The sequence below is a fragment of the Equus asinus genome, chromosome 5, assembly GCF_041296235.1.
Source record: "Equus asinus isolate D_3611 breed Donkey chromosome 5, EquAss-T2T_v2, whole genome shotgun sequence".
NCBI classification, from domain to species: domain Eukaryota; kingdom Metazoa; phylum Chordata; class Mammalia; order Perissodactyla; family Equidae; genus Equus; species Equus asinus.
Window position 1 is genome coordinate 49483047 of NC_091794.1, and position 26053 is coordinate 49509099.

Consider the following 26053-nt stretch of genomic DNA (forward strand, 5'->3'; position numbering starts at 1 on the left):
ATGAAATTGAAGGATATTATCTCTTTTTGACAAGAAATTATCAATAAACTAGCAAGATTTCCACTAAATAAGCCATTTTAAACATGAAATCTCTACCCTTTGTTACATAGTTATACAAAGGCATATGCTTCATTTTGGCATCACTCTTATGAAACACAAAAAGATGAGAATACTGCTAATTATGACGAAAAAACAAAACAAAACATGGCACAAAACATGGACTAAACTTCTTATCCAAGGCCATGATCCTTCCCCACCTAACTCCTCCAACATATAAACAATTTACAATCTTGTATAATAACACCAAACTAAGGGCAGAAAATAAACAAACAGATAAATAAATAGACAGACAAATAATATTTAACACTTGTTTCTCTTATTCATCAATATGTACAGGATCAGAGGGAAAAAGTCAAAGGCAGAAGAATTAAGAAATTATAATTACAGGAAGAACAGAATAACATAATAGCTTAAGCGAAGTTGTTTTATTACTCTCAAATATGTATATGAATAATAATCTTGCAATGAAAAATGTCAGAGATAACTGCAAACCTGATAAGACTAATAAGTGACTGTAAATTCATTATTTCAGTAGCTAATGCTGAACAGACAAAAATTATTGAAAATAATTGGGTTTAGTAGACTAAAGGTTTCCCCTTTACTATTGTTTATACTTTTCAATTGCTTATAATTATATTATTATATATGTAATATACAGTGTTATATATACACATCTATAATAATGTAAACTAACTTTTAGCTTAGCTTCCACATGACTTTCAAAGAATTAACTAGTATCAAAATAAATGATTTATCTACTGTTTTTTCAAACACTGGCATGTAAAAAATTCCCACAGCTTCCCCCAAAATCCAGCACAAACAGACAACAAATAAAAAACTTACCTGGCATGTTCTTCAGGAAGTTTTCTTTGTCGCTGCATATGAAACATTAGATCTCCTCCATTTACATACTCTATGACAAAGAACAACCTGAAACAGAGAGAACACGTGAAACCGAGATCCAAAATGAGGCAGCGTAACTTTGCTTTCTAAACACTGTAGAGACTTGTCACAACTTAAAGAGCATTCTGTCTGAATTACCCTCACAAAGATTCCAGGAACTTGGTGGAAACCAAGGTAGTTGGAGTAGAAAGCTGTTTAATCACAGAAGATAGAAGAAAGTAAAGCAGCACGACGATAATTCTGTAAGCTGCTACTTCTCCTCTAGAGCAGCACCGCCTGCAGTCCAGAGCCCCTCACTCCCACCCGGTTCGCAAGAGAAGTCAGTTTCAACTGTCACTTAAGGTAAAGGAGTCCGGAATTCTCCCCCTAGTCAAATTCTAGGAAACTTTAAGTCCTAAAACTAGAATCTTGGGTATATTTAAAAGGTTGGATTCCTACTGCCACAGTTATGACCTGTTTTGTTTGTTTGTTTTGCCTAAAGCAGGTAATTTCCTAATGCTGATCCGACGTGATATCGGCATCCTCTACTGGAGTATGAGCAGCAGGAAGTTATAAGCATGGTACTGTGGCGTCTCCAAGACTTCCACTGCAGCAATCACAGTAGAAAGGGTTCTCATTGTGAAATATACCTAAATGCACAAAGCCAGTAATCATTCCATTATCTCTTCATCTTACCTGCTTTCTGTCTGAAAGCAAGAATGCAGCCCAACAAGGAAAGGATGATTGGATGCCTGCTCAAATACATGCTTCTCTGTCTGTACCCAATCAATATCCTACGTCAAAACATGAAAGAAAGCTACGTCAAACTGAAACGATACCATCAAAACTACGATAAATTTGTTCTCAGCAATTCAATTATCACCAATGCAATTATTAACTAACTAGGCTAAATATCAAAACCATTGATGATCAGAAACAACAATTTACATACAAAGAGAAAAACACCACCGGTAAATCTTTCAATATTATGAAACAGTCTAGGAAACTTACAAAGCTCAAGTACTTTCCTTTGATAATAATATGGTTTGATTTTTATTTTTTAAAAATCTAATAATTATCAGATTACTTTAAATATATCTTACATAATCTGTTTGAAGCATATATTTACAAAAGTAGACTGAAATAAGAAGGCACAAACATTAAGGTTTTCTCTGAAATAGTACACTTAGCCAATTTCACAGTTCAGAAGTACTAAAACATAACTGTGCTTACCTCATCATCATTGACAAGCTCTTTTTTCACAACTTTCATTGCATAAATACGATCTGTTTTTTTTAATCGTACCAATAGTACTTTGGCATAACTTCCTCTCCCTATTACCCGGAGCAAATCAAAATCCTGAAGACCTAAACTGGACGAAGCTTTGCCACTTTCCCTGGTGTTCATTGCCTGTTGAGAATGTTTACATCAGAGTTATACCTGGAAGTATTTTGCATAATACATTATATTTCTAACACCTAGTTATACCTATGATGATTTTTCAATATTTTTTTATTTAAGTTCTTAACAATTCTTTTCTTACATCATTCCAAATGATATAATCTAACTACTCAAGAGGTTGGATGAATTCATGAGTTGAGGTCAGAGGGGTGGCTGACAGGAATGGAGAAGGAGCTGAAATCTGAGAAACGTTAAACAATATCTTTAAAAGGACCTGATAACTTTTGGGTATGGAGGCAACAGAGATGCATGAATTAAAAAAAGCCACTACCTTTGGTGACTGGAAGATTGGAGGAACCACTGATAGGAAAATAAAGTGTGAGCATGGGATAAGATTGACAGAGTTGTTGACATAAAGAGCTTGGTTTTTCACACCGAAGTTAGAATAGGACATCAAGATGGAAGAGTCTGCTGGAAGCCTGATGGATGAAATCTGAGCTAATAAGATGACACATGTAGAGACATTTTTGGAAGCATAAGGCAGTGCAGCTAATGGAAAACATTCTTTGCTACACAATACCAAGGCCCCTTTGGAATGACAAGGTCAGCTTTATAATTCATTCACAACTAGAAACTTAGGCTTCCGGTAATTTATAGAGAAGACTGAAGATAATTTTTTATTAGAAACCTGCAAAATCTCAGCATACAATCAACAGATGTACCCATGAGAATTAAGCAAGAATTTCTAAAGTGAAGAGTATCAAGAAAAACAAAGAGCAAATTTTGAGAAAGATAAAGAAACCAGTAAGTACAAACAGAAAAAAGGTATTATGAAAACTGAAGGGGACTGATGATTCAAAAGAAGGGTCATACACAAAAATTTAGAAAAAATAATCTGATTTGGTAATAAGGATAAATAAACAAGAGTGAAAAATCAGATTAGGGCAGATTAAGAAAGCAGAGGATGGGGGCCAGCCCCATGGCCAAGTGGTTAAGTTTGCGCACTCTGTTTCGGCAGCCCAGGGTTTTGCCAGTTCAGATCCTGGGTGAGGACATGGCACCACTCATCAGGCCATGCTGAGGCAGCATCCCACACAGCAGAGCCAGGACCTACAACTAGAATATAAAACTATGTACTGGGGGCTTTTGGGGAGAAGAAGGGAAAAAAAAGAGAGAGATTGGCAACAGATGTTAGCTCAGGTACCAATCTTAAAAAAAAAAAAAGAAAAAGAAAAGAAAAAAAAGGAAAGCAGAGAATGGTAAGAAGATAAGGCAACATACAGACTTTAAATATGGTTAACTGGAAACTATAAAAGAGAATCAAATGCAAGAAAAGCAGCAGTAGCTTCACAGAAACAATACAAAGACTGAATGAAACGACAGAAGACAGTGGAATGTCACTTTCAAAGGGCCTTAAAAAAAACTCTGTTGACCTACAATTCTATATCCTGCAAAAACAGCCTTTAAAATGAAAGTGAAATAACATTTTCAGACAAAAACTAAGGAAATCCATCACCAGCAGGCTCTCACTAAAGGAAATACTGAGTTCTTCAAGAAGAAGAAAGATGATCTGAGATGAAAGGACAGACATGTAGGAAGGAATGTAGAGCAAAAAGAATAAAATGTGGATAAACCTAAATAAGGACTGACTGTTTAAAAACACTAATATGCACACACACACACAGAATTTTAAAATATGACAACATAGCATGAAAGGCAGGAAAGAAAAGTGAGCGAATTTAAAGTGTTCTAAGGTCCTTGCATATTCTAGAAAATGGTAGAAGTATTATTAATAATTTGTATTGAATTTAAGTAAGTTAAGGATGTAAGATGGACTCTCTAGAACAACCAGTAATAGAACAGCAAAAGAATTCAAACAAGCTAAAAGAGGTGAAAAAGGAATAATAAATAACCCCAAAGAAGGCAAGAAAAGTAACATAAGCAGGCGAGATACAGAAAACATAGAAAAATGGTAGATTTAAACACAAATCAGTAATTAGCTTAAATTACATTAAATGTAAAAATATGTAAATATTAAAACATACTAAATACTACAGCCAAGGACTGTGAGACTAGAGGGGAAGAAAAGCCCAACTATATGATGTTAATAAGACACACCTTAAATATATGGGTACAGAAGGTTGAAAGTAAAAGGACAAAAAGCCATATACCATGCAACCACTAACCAAAAGAGAGTTGTCGCTAAACTAACATGAGACAGAGTAGCTGCAGCCTACTGTAGTAGGCTGACTTCTAAGACGGCCTCCAGTGATCCCCACCTCTTAGTTTTCATGCCCTGTGTAATCCCCTCCCCTTGAGTATGGGCTAGACCTGGTGACTTGCTTCTGGTGAAAAAAGTATGGCAAAAGTGATGAAATGTTCCTTCTGAGACTAGGTTACAAAGACTGAGTTCTGTTTTGCTAGCATGCACTCTCTCTGGATCCTACTGTCTGCTTGCTCTGATGAAGCAAGCTACCTTGTTGTAAGCTGCCCTACAGAGAGGGCCATTTGGCAAGGAAATGAATCCTGTCAACAATGAGGCAAGTAAGTTTGGAAGTGGCTCCTTCCCGAGTCGAGCCTTGAGATGACAGCAGTCCTTGCCAGGACCTCGACTGCAGCCTGTGAGGGACACTGAGGCAGAGCACCTAGATAAGCCACGCTTGGATTCCTGACCCATGGAAACTATCACATAATCATTCTGTTGTTGTAAGCCACTGAATTTTGAAGTAATTTGTTACATAGCAATTGCCTAACATAAGGACTTGAAGGCAAGAAGCATTCTACAAACAAAGAGGGATATTTCATTACAAAAAAGGGTTAACCAAATAGAAGATATTAGGATTGTAAATTTATGTGTACTCAATAACATAGCCTCAAAATATGTAAAGTAAAAACTAACAAAACTAAAAGGAACAGGCAAATCCACAATGAACCCTCTTAGTAGGGAAAGAACAAGCAGTCAGTGAGGTAAGTGAATAACAGTGTTCATACTCTTGACCTAACCGACCTACACAGAACACTGTACCCAATAACTACAGAATATATTGTATTTGAAAACACCTGCAGAACATTTACCAATGCCTATGTGCTTGGAATTCAGGAAGTTTCAACAAATCCAAAGGACTGAAATCACACAGAATGTGTTCTTGACTTATAACACAATTAAGCTAGAAGTTAATAATAAAAAAATTTCCCAAATATTTGAAAATTAATTGGTAGACTTTTAAATAATACATGGATTAAAGAAGAAATCATAATAGAGATTAAAATATATTTTAGATTTAATGACCGAAAAGCATGAGAAAATAATAAGAGGAGAAATCAATGCACTTGAATAGAAAATAAGCATTCAACAAAGAAGGGCCAAAAGTCAGTTCCTTGAAAAGACAAATAAATTTATATCCCCCTGGCAAGACTGATAAAGAAAAAGGGAATGTACAATAACTTTTATCGGGAACGAAAAAGGATATCATTCATAGTCTCAGAAATTAACTATTCTATGTCAATAAACTTGAAAATTTAGGTTAGACAAATTCCAAGGAATAACACAGACAAAAGAAGAAAGAGAATAGAAATTGTCCTGGGTCCATTCAGACACAGAATCCAGAATTACATCCTTCCCACAAAGAAAACCCCAGGCCCAGAGTACTTTTCTGATGAATTCTTTCAAAAATATAAGAATGAAATAATGCCAATCGTATAAAAGAATCCTTCTCGGGAATAGGAAACTTTCCAAAATCATTTTATGAGCCCAGTATTATCTTGATACTGACAAATAGAAATGGCAAGCAATAGGATGTATTGGACAATATGAGGAAGCCATTTGATGTAAACCTAATTCGGCCTGACCTTGTCTTTCCAAAAGGACCTGACCGTGGCCGTTGACCATGTATTGTATATCTGCTTTAGAGATTCCCTATGGCAAGAACAAAGCCCTTGAGATAAAGGTGCAACTTCCCTCCCCCTCCTAACGCTGGCATTTCCTTAAGGATTAAGCATCTTTCCTTAGGCTAGGAACTGACTGCTGCGCTCACCTGTGACCACCCAGCTCGAGACAATAGACTTGCCTCCTGCTACGCCCTCCAAGATAGCAGACCCACTACCTGCTGTGTCCATCAAGCACCGTGCTGACAGGGCAATCTTGTGACTACTGTGGGAGGGATATTTCAATCATATGTGAAACATCCTCTCTGGGGGTAGATAACCACTCTGTACACCTCACTTCTTGGATGCCCTTTCTTCCTTCGGGAAAAAGGCCCCAGGACATGGTCCTCAGATTTTACCTCAGAATAAACTCTCCCAAATTTTCATTTATAGATTGGTTATGGATTATTTTTGTCGACAATACCAAAACTCAACAATCCAATACAAACAGGGAAAACTGCAGGTCAATGACTCTCAAAATTTAAAACAACAAAGAAAATCTTAAAGTAAATATTGGCAAATCAAATTCCCCAAAGTACAAAGAGAATAATACGTCACAACACAGAGGTTATTCCAGAAATGAAAAATAGCCTTAACAATCGAAAATTAATGAAATCTACAAATGATCAACTCCACAACTGCCAATGATAAGCATGCCACCGACAAACATATCAAATGGAAAGGGATATCTACAAATAAAAGCCTACAGCAAACATTAAACTTGATGTATATTAGAAGATTTCCCTCTGAGATGTGAACAAGACAATAATATCTGATCACCACTTCTTTTCAACATCATTTTGGTCATCTGTAGAGGTCCTTGTAATTCAATACTAAGAAAACTAGGGGGGATCTCAAGATGGCAGCGTAAGCAGACTCTGAACTCATCTCCTCCCACAAACACAACCAGGTTACAACTATTTTTGGAAAAATTACCCTGGACAGAAAACTGAAAACTGGAAAAAAAGAATCCCCACAACAAGGGACAGTCCTGACTAAGGCAGAAGAGGCAGAAATTCCCGTTGGAGAGGAAAAAGGCCACCTTTGGGAGCAGTGGAGCTTCTCAGCTGGCCAGGCGGGAGCCACCAGAAGGTATGCAGTTCTCCCTGGAGGAGTGAGGTCTGGAGCCGGGGCAATACTGCTATAAGCATCCTTCAGACTCAGCCCAACTGAGATGGGAGTCTTACTGTCTGGCTTTGCTGGCTACTAACTGCAGCGGGGACACCCCCAGAAAAGCTATTGGCCGAAAGCCGAAAAGACACAGGTCTTAAAGGGCCCGTGCACAAACTCACTCATTGCAGCAACCTAAAATCACCAGAGAAGGCCTTTGGTGAAACGAGACTCACCTGGTGGGCTCTGGGGGCACCTTGGTGAGAGGAGGGATCTCTCCAGATACTGAGACATTGGTGGGGGCCATTGTTCTGAACTGGTCCAGGCGGGCTGACACAGACCCCATGGGCCACATTGAGGTTCATCCCTTGGCCTGTTAGCCCAGGGGTCTGCCACGCCCACTAGAGCACAGATTTAATCCAGTTCAGCCAGGGCAGGCAACCCGCCCTAGGGACTGGCCACACCTAACAGCAAGCCCTCAGGCTACTTTTCAGCCTGCACTGACTGAGTGCCTTGATCCTCTACAGGCAGGCAAGGGTGTCTGCCACTGTGGGGCAGGGCCTGTGTGAAGACAAGGTGAACTGTGGGGGCAGTGGGGGAGAAGTGGGGGCCCCAGCAGTGTGGCGTCGGGGTACGCTCTAGGGGGTTGAGAATTTGCACGGACCAGGACTGTGTTGAGGGTGTGTCTGGTCCTGTGGGGGGTGAGGCTTACCAGCACAGAAGACCTGTGCTTCACAAATAGCCATAAAAAGGATCAGCCCCACCTTCCAAAGCCTGAAACAATTGAGTACTTGTGGGCCTAGGGCCAGCCCCACTCAGCTGCCCTCCTAAGAGAACTGACAACAGCCTTGTAGGCCTGAGGCCTATCACAACTGTAAGCCCCTGAGCCTAGCAACCAGCTACACTGGGTACCAACCCAATTAAGAGGAAAAACTGCAATAGGAGTGTGCGGATAGACTTTGTAGTCATCGGTGCTGAGGCTCCCCAAACCAGATTTACAAACAGCTCACCAGGGAAGGAAAAACTAGACTCCCTGGTACCTGCAGTGGGAGCAAATCTGCCACAGCAGAAGGACACAAGTAGCCCACAAAGGGGTCACTCCTGGTTCTTACAGTCTGGTGAAGAGAGGGAAGCACACTGCTGGGCCTCATAAGGCATCTCATACATAAGGCCACTTCTCCAAGATCAGGAGATACAGCCGACTCACCTAATACAAAGAAAATAGCACAGAGAAAGAGACATAATGAGGAGACAAAGGAATACTTTCCCAGCAAGGGAACAGGACAAAACCCCAGAAAAAGGACTAAATGAAACAGAAACAAGCGACCTACTCGACAAAGAGTTCAAACAAAATATCATGAAGATGCTCACAGATATTGGGAGAAGAATGGATGAACGCAGTGAGCTCATCAGCAAAAAACTGGAAGATATAAAAAAAAAAATCAGAAATGAAGAATACAGTACTGGAAATGAAAAACTCACTAGAGGGACTCAATAGCAGAGTCGAGGATGCAGAAGAACGGATCAGCAAGCTAGACGAAAGCCTAGAGGAAATCACCCAAGCAGAACAGAAAAAAGAAAAAGGAATTAGACAGAATGAGAACAGTCTAAGGGCACTCTGGGACAATATGAAGTGTGTTAACACTGGATTATAGGTGTCCCAGAAGGAGAAGAGAGAGACAAAGGGGCAGAAAATTTATTTGAAGAAATAATAGATGAAAATTTTCCTAACCTGAGGAAGGAAACAGACATCCAACTTCAGGAAGCACAGAGAGCTCCAAACAAGATAAGCCCAAAGAGGCCCACACCAAGACATATTATAATTAAAATGTCCAAAATTAAAGATAGAGAGAGAGTCCTAAAAGCAGCAAGACAACGGCAACAAGTGACATACAAAGGGAAGCCCATTAGGATATCAGCAGACTCCTCAGCTGAGACCCTACAGGTGAGAAGAGAATGGCATGACATATTTAAAGTGCTAAAAGGAAAAAACCTACAGCCAAGTATAGTCTATCCATCAAGGTTGTCATTCAGAATGGAAGGAGAGATAAAGAGCTTCCCAGACAAGCAAAAATTAAAGGAGTTTATCACCAAGAAACCAGTTCTACAAGAAATGCTGAAGGGACTTATTTCAGTGGGAAAGCAATGACCACAAATAGAGATTAAAAAAATTATCAAAAAGACAAAACAACAACAAAAAAAACAGACAATAAAATCACTTGCCAGAGCAATTCGGCAGGAAAAAGAAATAAAAGGAATCCAAATAGGCAACGAAGAAGTAAAACTCTCGCTGTTTGCTGACAACATGATCTTATACATAGAAAACCCCAAAGAATCCATAGGAAAACTATTAGAAACAATCAACAGCTACAGCAAAGTTGTAGGGTATAAAATCAACATACATAAATCAGTAGCATTTCTATACACTAACAATGAACTAACAGAGAAAGATCTCAAGAACTCAATCCCATTCACGATCGCAACAAAAAGAATAAAATACCTTGGGATAAATTTAACCAAGGAAGTGAAAGATCTATACAACGAAAACTACAAGACTTTCTTGAAAGAAATCAATGACGACATAAAGAGCTGGAAAGACATTCCATGCACATGGATTGGAAGAATAAACGTAGTTAAAATGTCCGTTCCACCTAAAGCAATCTACAGATTCAACGCCATCCCAATCAGAATCCCAATGACATTCTTTACAGAAATTGAACAAAGAATCCTAAAATTCATATGGGGCAAGAAAAGACCCTGAATTGCTAAAGCAATCCTGAGAAAGAAGAAAAAAGCTGGAGGCATCACAATCCCTGACTTCAAAGCATACTACAAAGCTACAGTAATCAAAACAGCATGGTACTGGGACAAAAAGAGGTGCACAGATCAATGGAACAGAATTGAAAGCCCAGAAATAAAACCACACATCTATGGACAGCTAATCTTTGACAAAAGAGCTGAGGGCCTACAATGGAGAAAAGAAAGTCTCTTCAACAAATGGTGCTGGGAAAACTGGACAGCACATGTAAAAAAGTGAAAATTGACTATTCTTTTTCACCATTCACTAAAATAAACTCAAAATGGATCAAAGACCTAAAGATTAGGCCTGAAACAATAAGTCTTCTAGAAGAGAACATAGGCAGTACACTCTTTGACATCAGTTTCAAAAGAATCTTTTCGGACACTATAACCCCTCAGACAAGGGAAACAATAGAAAGAATAAACAAATGGGACTTCATCAGACTAAAGAAATTCTTCAAGGCAAGGGAAAACAAGATTGAAACAAAAACACAGCCCACTAATTGGGAAAAAATATTTACAGGGTATTTATCTGACAAAGGGTTAATCTCCATAATATATAAGGAACTCACACAGCTCAACAACAAAAAATGAAATAACCCAATCAAAAAATGGGCAGGGGACATGAACAGACATTTCTCCAAAGATATACGGATGGCCAATAGACACATGAAAAGATGCTCATCATCACTAATCATCAGGGAAATGCAAATCAAAACTACACTAATATATCACCTTACGCCTGTTAGAATGGCAAAAATTTCCAAAACCAAGAGTGACAAATGTTGGAGAGGCTGTGGAGAAAAAGGAACCCTCATACACTGTTGGTGGGAATGCAAACTGGTGCAGCCACTATGGAAAACAGTATGGAGATTTCTCAAAAAGTTAAAAATAGAAATACCTTATGACCCAGCCATCCCACTACTGGGTATCTATCCTAAGAACCTGAAATCAGCAACTCCAAAAGTCCCATGCACCCCTATGTTCATCGCAGCATTATTCACAATAGCCAAGTCATGGAACCAACCTAAGTGCCCAGCAACTGATGATTGGATAAAGAACATATGGTATATATATACAATGGAATACTACTCAGCCACAAAAAAAGGACAAAGTCGTCCCATTCACAACAACATGGATAGACCCTGATGGTATTATGTTGAGTGAAATAAGCCAGACAGAGAAAGATGAACTCTGTTTGACTCCACTCCTAGGTGGTAGTTAACATATAGACAAAGAGAACTAATCGGTGGTTACCAGGGGAAAAGGGGGGTGGGGGGAGGGCACTAAGGGTGAAGTGGTGTACATACAACATGACTAATAATAATATACAACTGTAATTTCACAAGGTTGTTAACTATCATAATCTTAATAAAAAAAAATCATACATCATGATCAAGATCAAGTGGGTTTCATTCCAGGGATGCAGGGATGGTTCAACCTCTGCAAATCTATCAACGTGATACACCACATTAACAAAATGAAGAATAAAAATCCCATGATCCTCTCAATAGATGTAGAGAAAGCATCTGACAAGATACAGCATCCATTTATGATAAAAACTCTAAAACAAAATGGGTATAAAAGGAAAATACCTCAACATAATAAAGGCCATATATGACAAACCCACAGCACATATCATTCTCAACGGAAAAAAACTGAAAGCTATCCCTCTAAGAACAGGAACCAGACAAGGATGCCCACTGTCACCACTCTTATTTAACATAGTATTGGAAGTCCTAGCCAGAGCAATCAGGCAAGAAAAAGAAATAAAAGGGATCCATATTGGAAAAGAAGAAGTGAAACTATCACTCTATGCAGATGACATGATTTCATATCTAGAAAACCCTAAAGAATCCACTAAAAAACTTTTAGAAACAATAAAGGAATACAGTCAAGTCGCGGGATACAAAAGCAACATACAAAAATCAGTTGCATTTCGAGCCTCCAAGATGGCGCCGTGAGTAGTCCTCTTTGTCTCTCCCCCTTCGAGTCTACAATTATTTGGACACTTATCGCTTAACAAAGGATATCCAGACAGCATCTCAGGACGTCTGAGATACCCACGCGACTATACATCGGAAGGCGGACAGACTTTCCTTCAGGAGGATGTGGAAATAGATCAAAACTCTCCGACCCCCACCAAGCAGCCTAGTACCCGCAAGAGGCTTTCTTCCAACGGATGCCCCCAGAAGATCTACACACATCTAGGACAAGAGGGAGCACACAACAGAGGAGCGACGGTGGAAACAGGTGACCAGAACCCTACCTAAACCCCCCGCAATTACTCCTAAACGCAGGGGGAAACTTTGGAGTTGCACACCTGGGCCCACGGGGAGAGTCTCTCCCCGCCATTGGCGGGGAGACCCCGCCTGGTGTTCGCGGCGCCCGGAGGGTCCCAGAGAGAGTCGCTGAGGGTACGGAGGTCTCCGGGCTGCCACTGCCGGCACGGTGGGGCTAGGGATTGCTGGAGATCTCGGAGAGGACTGGGGCTGGGGGAAGTTTCAAAGGCCAGCTCTGCGACCCGGAGGGGAAGCTCTGGAGTTCCGCCTGGGCAGCAGACAAAACTCTCTGTCTGCCATTAGCAGAGGGGCTACGCCCAGCATTCACGGCTCCGGGAGAGTCCTGGAGAGACTCCCAGACGGCGGGGCGACCCCCAGCTGCCGTTGCCCGCCCCGTGGGACTAGGGATTGCCGGAGATCTCGGAGAGGACTGGGGCTGGGGAAAGTTCCATAGGCCCGCTCTGCGCCCCGGAGGGGAAGTTACAGAATTCTGCCCGGGCAGCAGACAAAACTCTCTGTCTGCCATTAACGGAGGGGCCACGCCCAGCACTCAACTCTGGGAAAGCCCCGGAGAGAATCCCAGAGGGCGGGGCGACCCCCAGCTGCCATTGCCCACCCCGTGGGACTAGGGATTGCTGGAGATCTCGGAGAGGACTGGGGCTGGGGGGGGTTCCAGAGACCCAGCTCCGTAGCTTAGGGGGAAATCCTACAGGCTCACAGCAGCCTTAGGGAAAGCCTCTGCACAGCACCAGTAGAAAGCACCCAGCCACCAGCCACAAGGATGGAAGACCCCACGGCAACAGCAGCATAGCTAGGTGAACTAACCACAGACTGCAGAAGATGCCAATAGCTCTCCTGCGACCCATAGAGGACAAGTGAGATTTTGTGGGTGCCGACAGCAACGGAGCAACAAATATAAGTGATCCCACCCCTGGCCGCTGGAAAAGCCCATAACACCGTTGCAGACCCCAAGGAGGGAGCACATCTAGGTGGGCTGCAACAGTAGGTACCAGCAGCCTGAAGCCCCCCTGTGACGGCCCCCACGGCAGAGGAGGGAATCCAAAGGACCACTGTGACTACGAGGAGGGGCCCAGGCCCAGTTAGCAACTGCGGACAGGGTTCCTGGTTGGTGCAGTATAAACAGCTGCTCCCCCACCGCAGCAGCTGAAACAAGTGAAAGGAGCAACTAAACTCTATCTCCATGCGGAGGCACAAATCAACAACATCAAGCAATATGAAAAAATACATTAAATCTCCAGAACAGAAAGAAAGTAACAAATACACAGAAAACAATCCCAAAGAAAATGAGATATATAACCTAAATGATGATGACTTCAAAACAGCCATCATTAAAATACTCAATGAGTTAAGAGAGAATTCTGACCGACAACTCAACGAGTTCAGGAGCTACGTCACAAAAGAGTTTGATACGATAAAGAAGAACCAAACAGAAATATTGGAAATGAAGAACACAATAGAGGAGATTAAGAAAAATCTAGATACTCTGAACAGTAGGGCCGATAATATGGAGGACAGAATTAGCAATTTGGAAGATGGCAATATAGAATTGCTGCAGGCAGAGGAGGAGAGAGAAGCAAGACTAAAAAATGAAGAAACTCTCCGAGAATTATCAGACACAATTAGGAGATGCAACGTAAGGATTATAGGTATACCAGAGGGAGAAGAGAAGGAGAAAGGGGCAGAAAGCCTATTCAAAGAAATAATGGCTGAGAACTTCCCAAATCTGGTGAGAGAGATGGATCTTCAGGTGACAGAAGCCAATAGATCTCCAAACTTTATCAATGCAAGAAGACCAACTCCACAGCATATAGTAGTGAAGCTAGCAAAAGTCAACGACAAGGAGAAAATACTAAGGACAGCCAGGCAAAAGAAACTAACCTACAAAGGAACCCCCATCAGGCTATCAGCAGATTCCTCAGCAGAAACTTTACAGGCTAGAAGAGAGTGGAATGATATATTCAAAAATCTGAAGGACAAAAATCTACAGCCGAGAATTCTCTACCCAGTGAAAATATCCTTCAAATACGATGGAGAAATAAAAACTTTCCCAGATAAACAAAAATTAAGGGAGTTCATTGCCACAAAACCTCCTCTTCAGGAAATCCTCAGGAAAACCCTCATTCCTGAAAAATCCAAAAAAGGAAAGGGGCTACAAAACCAAGAGCAGAGGAGATAAGTAGAAGGACAACAACAGAGAGTAGCAGCTCTACATCAGAACAGATTAAACCATGGGACGAGAAACAAAGGAAATTGAAGAAAACTGGAAAACAAGACACAAAATGGTAGTGGTAGGCCCCCACATCTCAATAATCACTCTAAATGTAAATGGATTGAACTCCCCAATCAAAAGACACAGAGTGGCAGGATGGATCAAAGAACAAGATCCAACAATATGCTGCCTCCAGGAAACACACCTCAGCCCCAAAGACAAACACAGACTCAGAGTGAAGGGATGGAGAACAATACTCCAAGCTAATAATGAACAAAAGATGGCAGGTGTCGCTATACTAATATCAGACAAGGTAGATTTCAAAGCAAAACAGATAAAGAAAGATAAAGAGGGACAGTATATAATGATAAAAGGGACTCTCCACCAAGAAGACATAACACTTATAAACATATACGCACCCAACACAGGAGCACCAAAATTTGTAAAGCAACTTTTAATAGAACTAAAAGAAGACATCAACAACAATACAATAATAGTAGGGGACCTCAACACACCATTAACACCAATGGACAGAACATCCAGACAGAAAATCAACAAGGAAATAATAGAATTAAATGAAAAATTAGACCAGATGGACTTAATAGATATATATAGAACACTTCATCCAAAAACAGCAGGTTACACATTCTTCTCAAGTGCACATGGAACATTCTCAAGGATTGACCATATTTTGGGAACCAAAGCAAACATCAATAAATACAAGAGAGTTGAAATAATATCAAGCATCTTTTCTGATCATAATGCTATTAAACTAGAAATCAACTACAAGAAAACAGCAGAGAAAGGTGCAAAAATGTGGAGACTAAACAACACGCTTCTTAACAAACAATGGATCATTGAAGAAATTAAAGAAGAAATCAAATTTTATCTGGAGACTAATGAAAATGAGAACACGACATACCAAATCATTTGGGATGCAGCAAAAGCAGTCCTAAGAGGGAAATTCATCGCAATACAGGCTCACCTCACTAAACAAGAAAAAGCTCACATAAGCAACCTCAAACGACACCTAACAGAACTAGAAAAAGGAGAACAAACAAAGCCCAGAGTCAGTAGAAGGAGGGAAATAATAAAAATAAGAGCAGAAATAAACGATATTGAAACAAAAAAGACAATAGAAAGGATCAATGAAACAAAGAGTTGGTTCTTTGAAAGAATTAACAAAATTGGCAAACCCCTAGCCAGACTCACCAAGAAAAGAAGAGAGAAATCGCAAATTAATAAAATTAGGAATGACAGAGGAGAAATCACAACAGATACCAATGAAATACAAGAGATCATAAGAGAATACTATGAAAAACTATATGCCAACAAATTGAACAACCTGGAAGAAATGGACAAATTCCTAGACTCCTACAATCTCCCCAAACTGAATCAGGAAGAAATGGAGAATCTGAATAGGCCAATCACAAGTAAGGAAATAGAAACGGTAATCAAAAACCTCCCCAAAAATAAGAGTCCAGGACCAGACGGCTTCTCTGGAGAATTCTACCAAACATTCAAAGAAGACTTAATACCTATTCTCCTCAAACTGTTCCAGAAAATTGAGAAAGATGGAGAACTCCCTAACACATTCTATGAAGCCAACATCACTCTGATCCCCAAACCTGACAAGGAAAACACAAAGAAGGAGAACTACAGGCCGATATCACTGATGAACATAGATGCAAAAATCCTCAACAAAATTCTGGCAAACCAAATACAGCAATACATCAAAAAGATTATACACCATGATCAAGTGGGATTTATACCAGGGACACAGGGATGGTTCAACATCCGCAAGTCAATCAACGTGATACACTACATCAACAAAATGAAAAACAAAAACCACATGATCATCTCAATAGATGCAGAGAAAGCATTCGACAAGATCCAACACCCATTTATGATAAAAACCCTCAGTAAAATGGGTATAGAAGGAAAGTACCTCAACATAATAAAGGCCATATATGATAGACCCACAGCCAACATCATACTCAATGGACAAAAACTGAAAGCCATCCCGCTGAGGACAGGAACAAGACAAGGGTGCCCACTTTCACCACTCCTATTCAACATAGTACTGGAGGTGCTGGCCAGAGCAATTCGGCAGGAAAAAGAAATAAAAGGAATCCAAATAGGTAACGAAGAAGTAAAACTCTCGTTGTTTGCAGATGACATGATCTTATATATAGAAAACCCCAAAGAATCCATAGAAAAACTATTAGAAATAATCAACAACTACAGCAAAGTAGCAAGGTATAAAATTAACGTGCATAAATCAGTAGCATTTCTATACACTAACAATGAACTAACAGAAAAAGAACTCAAGAACTCAATCCCATTCACAATCGCAACGAAAAGAATAAAATACCTTGGGATAAACTTAACCAAGGAAGTGAAGGATCTATACAATGAAAACTAGAAGACTTTCTTGAAAGAAATTGACGATGACATAAAGAGATGGAAAGACATTCCTTGCACATGGATTGGAAGAATAAACATAGTTAAAATGTCCATACTACCTAAAGCAATATACAGATTCAATGCTATCCCAATCAGAATCCCAAGAAGATTCTTCACAGAAATTGAACAAACAATCCTAAAATTCATATGGGGCAACAAAAGACCGCGAATTGCTAAAGCAATCCTGAGCAAAAACAAAGCCGGCGGAATCACAATCCCCGATTTCAAAACATACTACAAAGCTACAGTGATCAAAACAGCATGGTACTGGTACAAAAACAGGTCCACAGATCAATGGAACAGAATTGAAAGCCCAGAGATAAAACCACAGATCTATGGACAGCTAATCTTCGACAAAGGAGCAGAGGGCCTACAATGGAGAAAAGAAAGTCTCTTCAACAAATGGTGCTGGGAAAACTGGACAGCCACATGCAAAAGATTGAAAATTGACCATTCTTTTTCACCACACACCAAAATAAACTAAAAATGGATCAAAGACCTAAAGATTAGGCCTGAGACAATAAGTCTTTTGGAAGAGAATATAGGCAGTACACTCTTTGACATCAGTTTCAAAAGAATCTTTTCGGACACTATAACCCCTCAGACAAGGGAAACAATAGAAAGAATAAACAAATGGGACTTCATCAGACTAAAGAGCTTCTTCAAGGCAAGGGAAAATAGGATTGAAACAAAAAAACAGCTCACTAATTGGGAAAAAATATTTACAAGCCACTTATCTGACAAAGGGTTAATCTCCATAATATACAAAGAACTCACACTGATTAGCAACAAAAAAAACAAAGAACCCGATCAAAAAATGGGCAGAGAACATGAACAGACATTTCTCAAAAGAAGATATGAATATGGCCAATAGACACATGAAAAGATGTTCATCATCGCTAATCATCAGGGAAATGCAAATCAAAACTACACTAAGATATCACCTTACACCCGTTAGATTGGCAAAAACATCCAAAACCAAGAGTGACAAATGTTGGAGAGGATGTGGAGAAAAAGGAACCCTCATACACTGTTGGTGGGAATGCAAACTGGTACAGCCACTATGGAAAACAGTATGGAGATTTCTCAAAAAGTTAAAAATAGAAATACCCTATGACCCAGCCATCCCATTACTGGGTATCTATCCTAAGAACCTGATATCAGAAATCTCAAGAGTCCGTTGCACCCCTATGTTCATCGCAGCATTATTTACAATAGCCAAGACGTGGAACCAGCCTACATGCCCAGAAACTGATGATTGGATAAAGAAGATGTGGTATATATACACAATGGAATACTACTCAGCCATAAAAAAAGACAAAATTGGCCCATTCACAACAACGTGGATGGACCTCGAGGGTATTATGTTAAGCGAAATAAGCCAGTCAGAGAAAGACGAACTCTATATGACTCCACTCATAGGTGGAAGTTAGTATATTGATAAGGAGATCTGATTGGTGGTTACCAGGGAAAAGGGGGGGTGGGGGGAGGGCACAGAGGGGGAAGTGGTGTACCCACAACATGACTAACAAAAACGTACAACTGAAATCTCACAAGGTTGTAATCTATCATAACATTAAAAAAAAAAAAAATCAGTTGCATTTCTACACACTAACGACAAAGTAGCAGAAAGAGAAATTAAGAATACGATCCCATTTACAATTGCAACAAAAAGAATAAAATACCTAGGAATAAACTTAACCAAAGAGGTGAAAGATCTGTACACCAAAAACTATAAAACATTGTTGAAAGAAATAGAAGACACAAAGAAATGGAAAGATATTCCACGCACTTGGATTGGAAGAATTAACATCGTTAAAATGTCCATACTTCCTAAAGAAATCTATAGATTCAACACAATCCCTATCAAAGTTCCAACAATATTTTTCACAGAAATAGAACAAAGAATCCTAAAATTTATATGGAACAACAAAAGACTCCGAATAGCCAAAAGATTCCTGAGAAAAAAGAACAAAGCTGGAGGTAAAGCTGGAGGTATCACACTCCCTGACTTCAAAATATACTACAAAGCCATAGTAACCAAAACAGCATGGTACTGGCAGAAAAACAGACACACAGATCAGTGGAACAGAATCAAGGGCCCAGAATTAAACCCACACATTTATGACAGCTAATATTCAACAAGGGAGCCAAGAGCATACGATGGAGAAAGGAGAGTCTCTTCAATAAATGGTGTTGGGAAAACTGGACAGCCACATGCAAAAGAATGAAAGTAGACCATTACCTTACACCATGCACAAAAATCAACTCAAAATGATTAAAGACTTGAATGTAAGACATGAAACCATGAAACTTCTAGAAGAAAACACAGGCAGTGTGCTCTTTGACATCAGTCTTAGCAGCATATTTTCAGGTACCATGTCTGACCGGGCAAGGGAAACAAAAGAAAAAATGAACAAATGGGACTACATCAAACTAAAAACCTTCTGCACAGCAAAGGAAACCATCAACAAAATGAAAAGACAACCTAACAATTGGGAGAAGATATTTGCAAACCATATATCAGATCAGGGGTTAATATCTAAAATATACAAAGAACTCATACAGCTCAACAACAAAAAAACCAACAACCCAATTAAAAAATGGGCAAAGGATCTGAACAGAGATTTCTCTAAAGAAGATATACAGATGGTCAACAGGCATATAAAAACATGCTCAACATCATTAGCTATCAGGAAATGCAAATCAAAACTACAATGAGGTATCACCTCACTCCAGTCAGAATGGCTATAATTAACAAGACAGGAAACAGCCAATGTTGGAGAGGATGTGGAGAGAAGGGAACCCTTGTACACTGCTGGTGGGAGTGCAAACTGGTGCAGTCACTATGGAAAGCAGTATGGAGTATCCTCAGAAAATTAAGAATAGATCTACCATATGATCCAGCTATCCCACTGCTGGGTATTTACCCAAAGAACTTGAAAATGCAAAAGCATAAAGATTCTTGTACCCCTATGTTCACTGCAGCTTTATACACAATAGCCAAGACTTGGAAGCAACCGAGGTGCCCATCAAGGGACGAATGGATAAAAAAGATGTGGTATTTATACACGATGGACTACTACTCAACCATAAGAAATGATGAAATCTGGCCATTTGTGACAACATGGATGGACCTTGAAGGTATTATGCTGAGGGAAGTAAGTCAGAGGGAGAAAGTCAAATACCGTATGATCTCACTCATAAGCAGAAGCTAAAAACAACGACAAACAAACACATAGCAATGAAGATTGGATTGGTGGTTACCATAGGGGAAGGGGAAGGGGGGAGGGCAAAAGGGGTGATTAACCTCACATGTGAGGGAATGGACTATAATTAGTTTTTGGTGGTGAACATGAAGTAATCTACAGAATCTGAAATATATTATAATGTACATCCCAAAGCTATATAATGTTATAATCCAATGTTACTGCAATTAAAAATATAAATAAATAAAATACCAATAAAACTAATCTGTAAGATTTGAAAAGGAAGAAATGAACCTGTTATTCATAGATAAGATTATCATATACGTAGAAAACCTAAAAATACCTGTAGATAAGCTATTAGAATAGATAAATCAATTAGCAAAGTCTCAGGATCCAAGACAATTTAGAAAAAAACTTATTTCTATATAATAGTATTAAATTTATTTTAATTTAAAAATTTACATCAAATACCTACAGTGCAAGAACTCTGAAAACTACAAAACACTGACAGAAATTTAAAAAGATCTAGGGGTTGGCCCAGTGGTGCAGCAGTTAAGTGCACACATTCCGCTTCTCGGTGGCCCAGGGTTTCCCGGTTCGAATCCCAGGTGCAGACATGGCACTGCTTGGCACACCATGCTGTGGTAGGCATCCCACGTATAAAGTAGAGGAAGATGGGCATGGATGTTAGCTCAGGGCCAGGCTCCCTCAGCAAAAAAAAGGAGGAGGACTGGCAGTAGTTAGCTGAGGACTAATCGTCCTCAAAAAAAAAAATAAATAAATAAAATAAAAAGACCTAAGTAAATGGAAGAATATACCATGTTCATAGATTGAAGACTTGATATTGTAAAGATGTCACTTTTCCTGAAATTGATTGACGGGTTTGGTTTATTTGTTTGATTCTGTGGAAACTGGCAAGCCAATTCTAAAATTTATATGAAAATTCAAAAAGCTAGTAAGAGTAGCTAAGATAATCCCCAGAACAACAAAGTAGAAGAATTTTACTAGATATAAAAACATTACAAAGCTATAGTAATCATAACAGCATGATATCAGCACAAGAGAAATAAAATGACAGAAAATAAAAGAGAAACCAGAAATATACCATGTAATGGGCATATAATTGATGAAAAGATAGCTCTGCAGAGCCAGCCCTGATGGCCTAGTGGTTAAAGTTTCACACGCTTCACTTGGGGCCCGGGTTCAGTTTCCAGGTGCAGAATCACAGTAGCCATGCTGTGGCAGCAGCTCACATAGAAGAACTAGAAGGACTTACAACTAGAATATACAACTATGTACTGAGGCTTTGGGGAGGGAAAAAAGACAGCTCTGCAGAGTAATGGGGGAAAGTATAGTCCTTTTAATATTCTCAATAACCTTGGGGAAGACATAGATTTCTTAAAGGGGCCCCAAAAGCAGTACCCAAAAAGGAAAAAACAGATGTATTTCACTACATTAAAAGTCAAGGATATCTGTTCATCAAAAGGCATCATTAACAGAGTGAAAACAAGTCACAGGCTGGGAGAATACATTTGCAATATATAACTGATAGGCTAATGTCAAGAATACACAAAAAAACTTCTACAAATCAGTAGAACAAAGGCAGACTACTCATTTTCTTTTAAAGAGACATAAATAGGCACTTAACTAAAAATGATATTCAAATGGCCAATAAATATTTGAAAAGGTGTGAGGCAAGGAAATGCACATAAAAACTATAATAAACTACTACTCCACATTCAACAGATTGGGTAAAATTAAAAAGAAAGACTATACAAAGTGTTGGCAAGGATGTGGAGCAAATCAAACTCTCACATGGTTGTCTAAACTGATATAAGCACTTTGGAAAACTGTTTGGTATTATCAACTAAAGTTCAATGTACACAATTCAGGAATTCCACTCATAGTCATACACCTAACAAAAATGCTTACATACGTGCGCCAAACTACATTTACAAGAATGTTCATAGCAGTGTATCATAACAATCCCAATCTAGGGTGAAAAATCAACAGTAGAATAGATAAACTGAATCAACAGTGAAAATAAACGAAATACTGATATCAAACATGGCTGAACCTCACAAACGCAACATTGAGCAAAGGAAGCCAGCACAAAAAGCATACTGTACGAATCTATTTGCATAAAGTTTGAAGGAAAAAGCAAAACTAATCTGTGGTGTTAAGACAGCAGTTGCCTGAAGGGAGGAGGGAGTGTTAGTGACTGGGAAAAGGCACAGATGGGATTCTGGGATGCTAGCAGACCCTACTTCTTGATCTGGGTGGTCAATAGTGTCCACTCATCTAGCTATATACTCGTCAGCTGTGTACTTCACTGTATGTTATTCTTCAACTTTAAAGTGTATAAAAAATCTTGAAGACAAAAGCAAATGAATCTTTGGTAAACAACCAAAGCAATAAATAATACAAGCAACGAGAAACTGCAAAAAACCCCAAAAAGCTATGAAAGAGTATAAAGACCAAATAGAAGAAAACATTAGCAACTCATGGTGTCAGAAGAACAGAGGATTCATTCCTTGTTAGAAATTTCCTCCTTTGAATGACTCATTCAACCTATGAACAAAATATGGAAGATGCGGTTACAGTTGCAGGACAGATTATAAATGTTAACAACCTTGGCAACATACAAATAAATATGTAGGTAAAAGAGTAAAGTTCGAAGAAAGAAAAGGGATGACTAGAGGAAAGTCAAGGTATAGACCAAAAGAGAACAAGAAACTAAGATGTAAGATTAAATAGGTAACCAACAGATGTGCTTCAAATGATACGAGAGAGAAGTGGGTAGACAAACAACACTGGCCGTGTATTGCTAATTGTTCTAGCTGGGTAATGGGTACAGGGGCTTTGTTATACTATTCTGTTATTTTTATTTATGTTTGAAATTTTCCATAACTAAAAATTGTTTTTTTATTTTAAAGGTAACCAAGAGTAAAAAATAATATACTTATCAAACATTGGAAAGAGAAGGGAAAAGGGAGAGGTAATGTGAACTAAGCCTTTCAGGGCCAGAAATATATAAAGTCGAAAAAATGAAAAACAGAGGTATAAACATTATGGACACAAACAGAAATGACTGAAAAAGGCTGCCTCTCTGAAGTCAAAGTGGGAGTGGAAGGTATGAGGCAAAAATTTTTTTCACTACAAGCTTTTAACAAAGAATTGGTTACCATTTTACTTAGATATTTTTAGTTAAAAATTATTTTATTTTAAAAACTGATAAAACGTTTAATCGTCAGAAAAAAATAATGGTAGTTAAGATGCTTAATCATTTATACTTTAAATAAACAATTAGCCTATAAAATGGAAAGATTTATAATGTATTTTAAACAATACTATCAAGTATTCTAAACACCATTCTTAAATACATTATATTTTTTAAATTATGATATCTTAAAATGAAAATAAATTATCCCACCAGACTATTTCTTAAATGAAATTAGTAATTTAATTAAATCAGAATAAAACTCAAGAAACATTAAAAATCATTCTTGCATTTTGCCATTATGATCTAACCAAGCAAGTCAATTTATCATATTTTTAAACTGTCAAGTCTTATTAAAAAGCTGATAACATAATGTATCAGACTAAAATAAGACTAATTATCTTACCTCCTTTTCTTCACCAACTTGGTCCAAACTCTCATGACTTGAAGGATTATACGGAATTACTAAAAACCCAATCGTAAACATTAAAAAAAGGGAGAAAAATATAGCATTCATTAACTGAATTTGACTTAAAATTTTCTTTTGACTTGATTTTTTTAAGTTTTTATTTCTGAATAAGGTTTCATCATTTAAAAGTGAATATCTGTCCTACTAATAAACTGTGCACGGACATGAGTTAAATCTTCATCTTTAATGAGGGTAAAGAGAGGGAGAACCAATCAGTAGCCAAGTACTGATTTTAACAAATATTTCTGGTATTTTAAAAATATTTCTCCTCTTTACAAATTAATCAATTCCTTCTGTAAGGGTGACTCTATAAACTCTAATTATTTTAGTATGACTGAGGCATAGAGTGTCTCTGATTTTCAGTCCTTACTTCCTTTATACTGAAAACGTTCCTGACTACCATACCACACAGGTCCGGTAAGAAACTGACCAAGATTGGACTCTGGACTTCTATTCTTTGAAGCTACTTTGGACGAAAAAAAGCCTACATTTCATACAACCAGCTTCTTCCATGAACAAGGGACTGCATTCTGTCCTTCCAGACAAACTCCCTTGCCTCCCCTTCCTGGATTCATCCCAGATCAGGCTGCTCTGTCCCACTTAATTGCTCTCCAAATTTCCCAGATACATATTTAGGGTTTTGTATTTATGTGACATTTGAACTCACATGATCTTGTTTGAATTTTCTATACTGCACCTCTGTATCTTTTACATAAAATCTACTTCTAATAATAAAGCTTTTTTTGTTGTTGAGGAAGATTTGCCCTGAGCTAACATCTGTGCCAATCTTCCTCTACTTTGTATGTGGGTTGCTGCCACAGCATGGCTGACAAGTGGTGTAGGTCTGTGCCTAGGATCTGAAAACACGAACCTGGGCCAAAGTGGAGCGTGCCAAACTTAACTACCAGGTCATGGGGCCAGCTCCTACTTCTGATAACAAAGCTTTTAATATGTCACTTGAACACAGTCAACATGGCCTATAAAACGAGTATATCTTTTCATTATTTTAAAAAACTAAGTTTGCTGAATTTAAAGGGGTCTCAAAAGAAACGTATCTGAATTAGAGAAAACAGTCATTTGTTATGGTTTACATAGCTATCTTTTTAAAATGCCAAATGCATATGTTAAATGTTATGACAGATATTACCATCACAAAATACGATTACCTAACTTTTATTTAGGAAGAACATGAACGTTTTTAAACTTGGGTGAAAGAGTCACCTAAAGAAGTCCTTAAATAATACTTCGTTAATGAACAGTGGTTTGTGCCAGCGTCATTCTTACCTGTCTGTGCATGGTCTGAATGCATAGAAGACTGATCCATGGGCATCATAGGCTCCTACAAACATTTCAAAGATAGGGTAACTTAGTGGATGCTTTTTAAATCACAATACCTCTATAAATCCAGAGATAACATGATTTTGATGAGACAGCATATTAAAACTTAAATTTGAAAGAATATAACTTAATGAGTGAGAATTATATTATATTCAATTTACTTTTAATTTTACTATATGAACCCATACTCTATTCCCGCGAATGAGGAAATGGTAGTCGCATTTCACAGATAACTGAAGAAACACAAAACTAATTTCAGACCATCAATTAGAAGTCAAATTAAAATCCTATATACTTTGATCTGTTTCTCTCCTATAGTACCTACTCTTCCTTTGTGCTCCATAAATTCACTATAAGTCTCTGGCAAAAGGAGTCTCTAGTATATGAGTTCTTTAGCTGAGGACCAGAGATAGATTTTAAGATGTCTATAAACCTCTTGAAATTACATGTAAAATTTTGTGGGTTTCCAATTTTTCTGAAGATTCTCAAAGGCGTCAGGGACCCAAAAGAGGAAAAGAAATATCTCCTAGAAACTGACTTAACCCAGTGACTGCCAATAACCTCAGGCACAATGCTAATTCAAACTAAAATGCTACCAATTCATTAATCTTGGACCCAGGTTTAATGAATAACAGCAAGAAAGGGTAAACTTGAAAAGGAGCA

At 38.6% G+C, this 26053-nt stretch overlaps 1 protein-coding gene across 1 annotated transcript in view; it reads right to left on the reverse strand.

Moving 5' to 3' along the window:
- PRKCI (protein kinase C iota) overlaps nucleotides 1–26053 on the reverse strand; it is an 83048-nt gene that overhangs the window by 18097 nt on the left and 38898 nt on the right. The window contains exons 7-11 of the mRNA XM_044771048.2: nucleotides 25337–25391; nucleotides 23990–24048; nucleotides 2176–2352; nucleotides 1639–1736; nucleotides 904–990 (exon numbers count right to left, since the gene is read on the reverse strand). Of these exons, the coding sequence (XP_044626983.1) occupies nucleotides 904–990; nucleotides 1639–1736; nucleotides 2176–2352; nucleotides 23990–24048; nucleotides 25337–25391 (476 nt within the window). The remainder of the gene's footprint in view (nucleotides 1–903; nucleotides 991–1638; nucleotides 1737–2175; nucleotides 2353–23989; nucleotides 24049–25336; nucleotides 25392–26053) is intronic.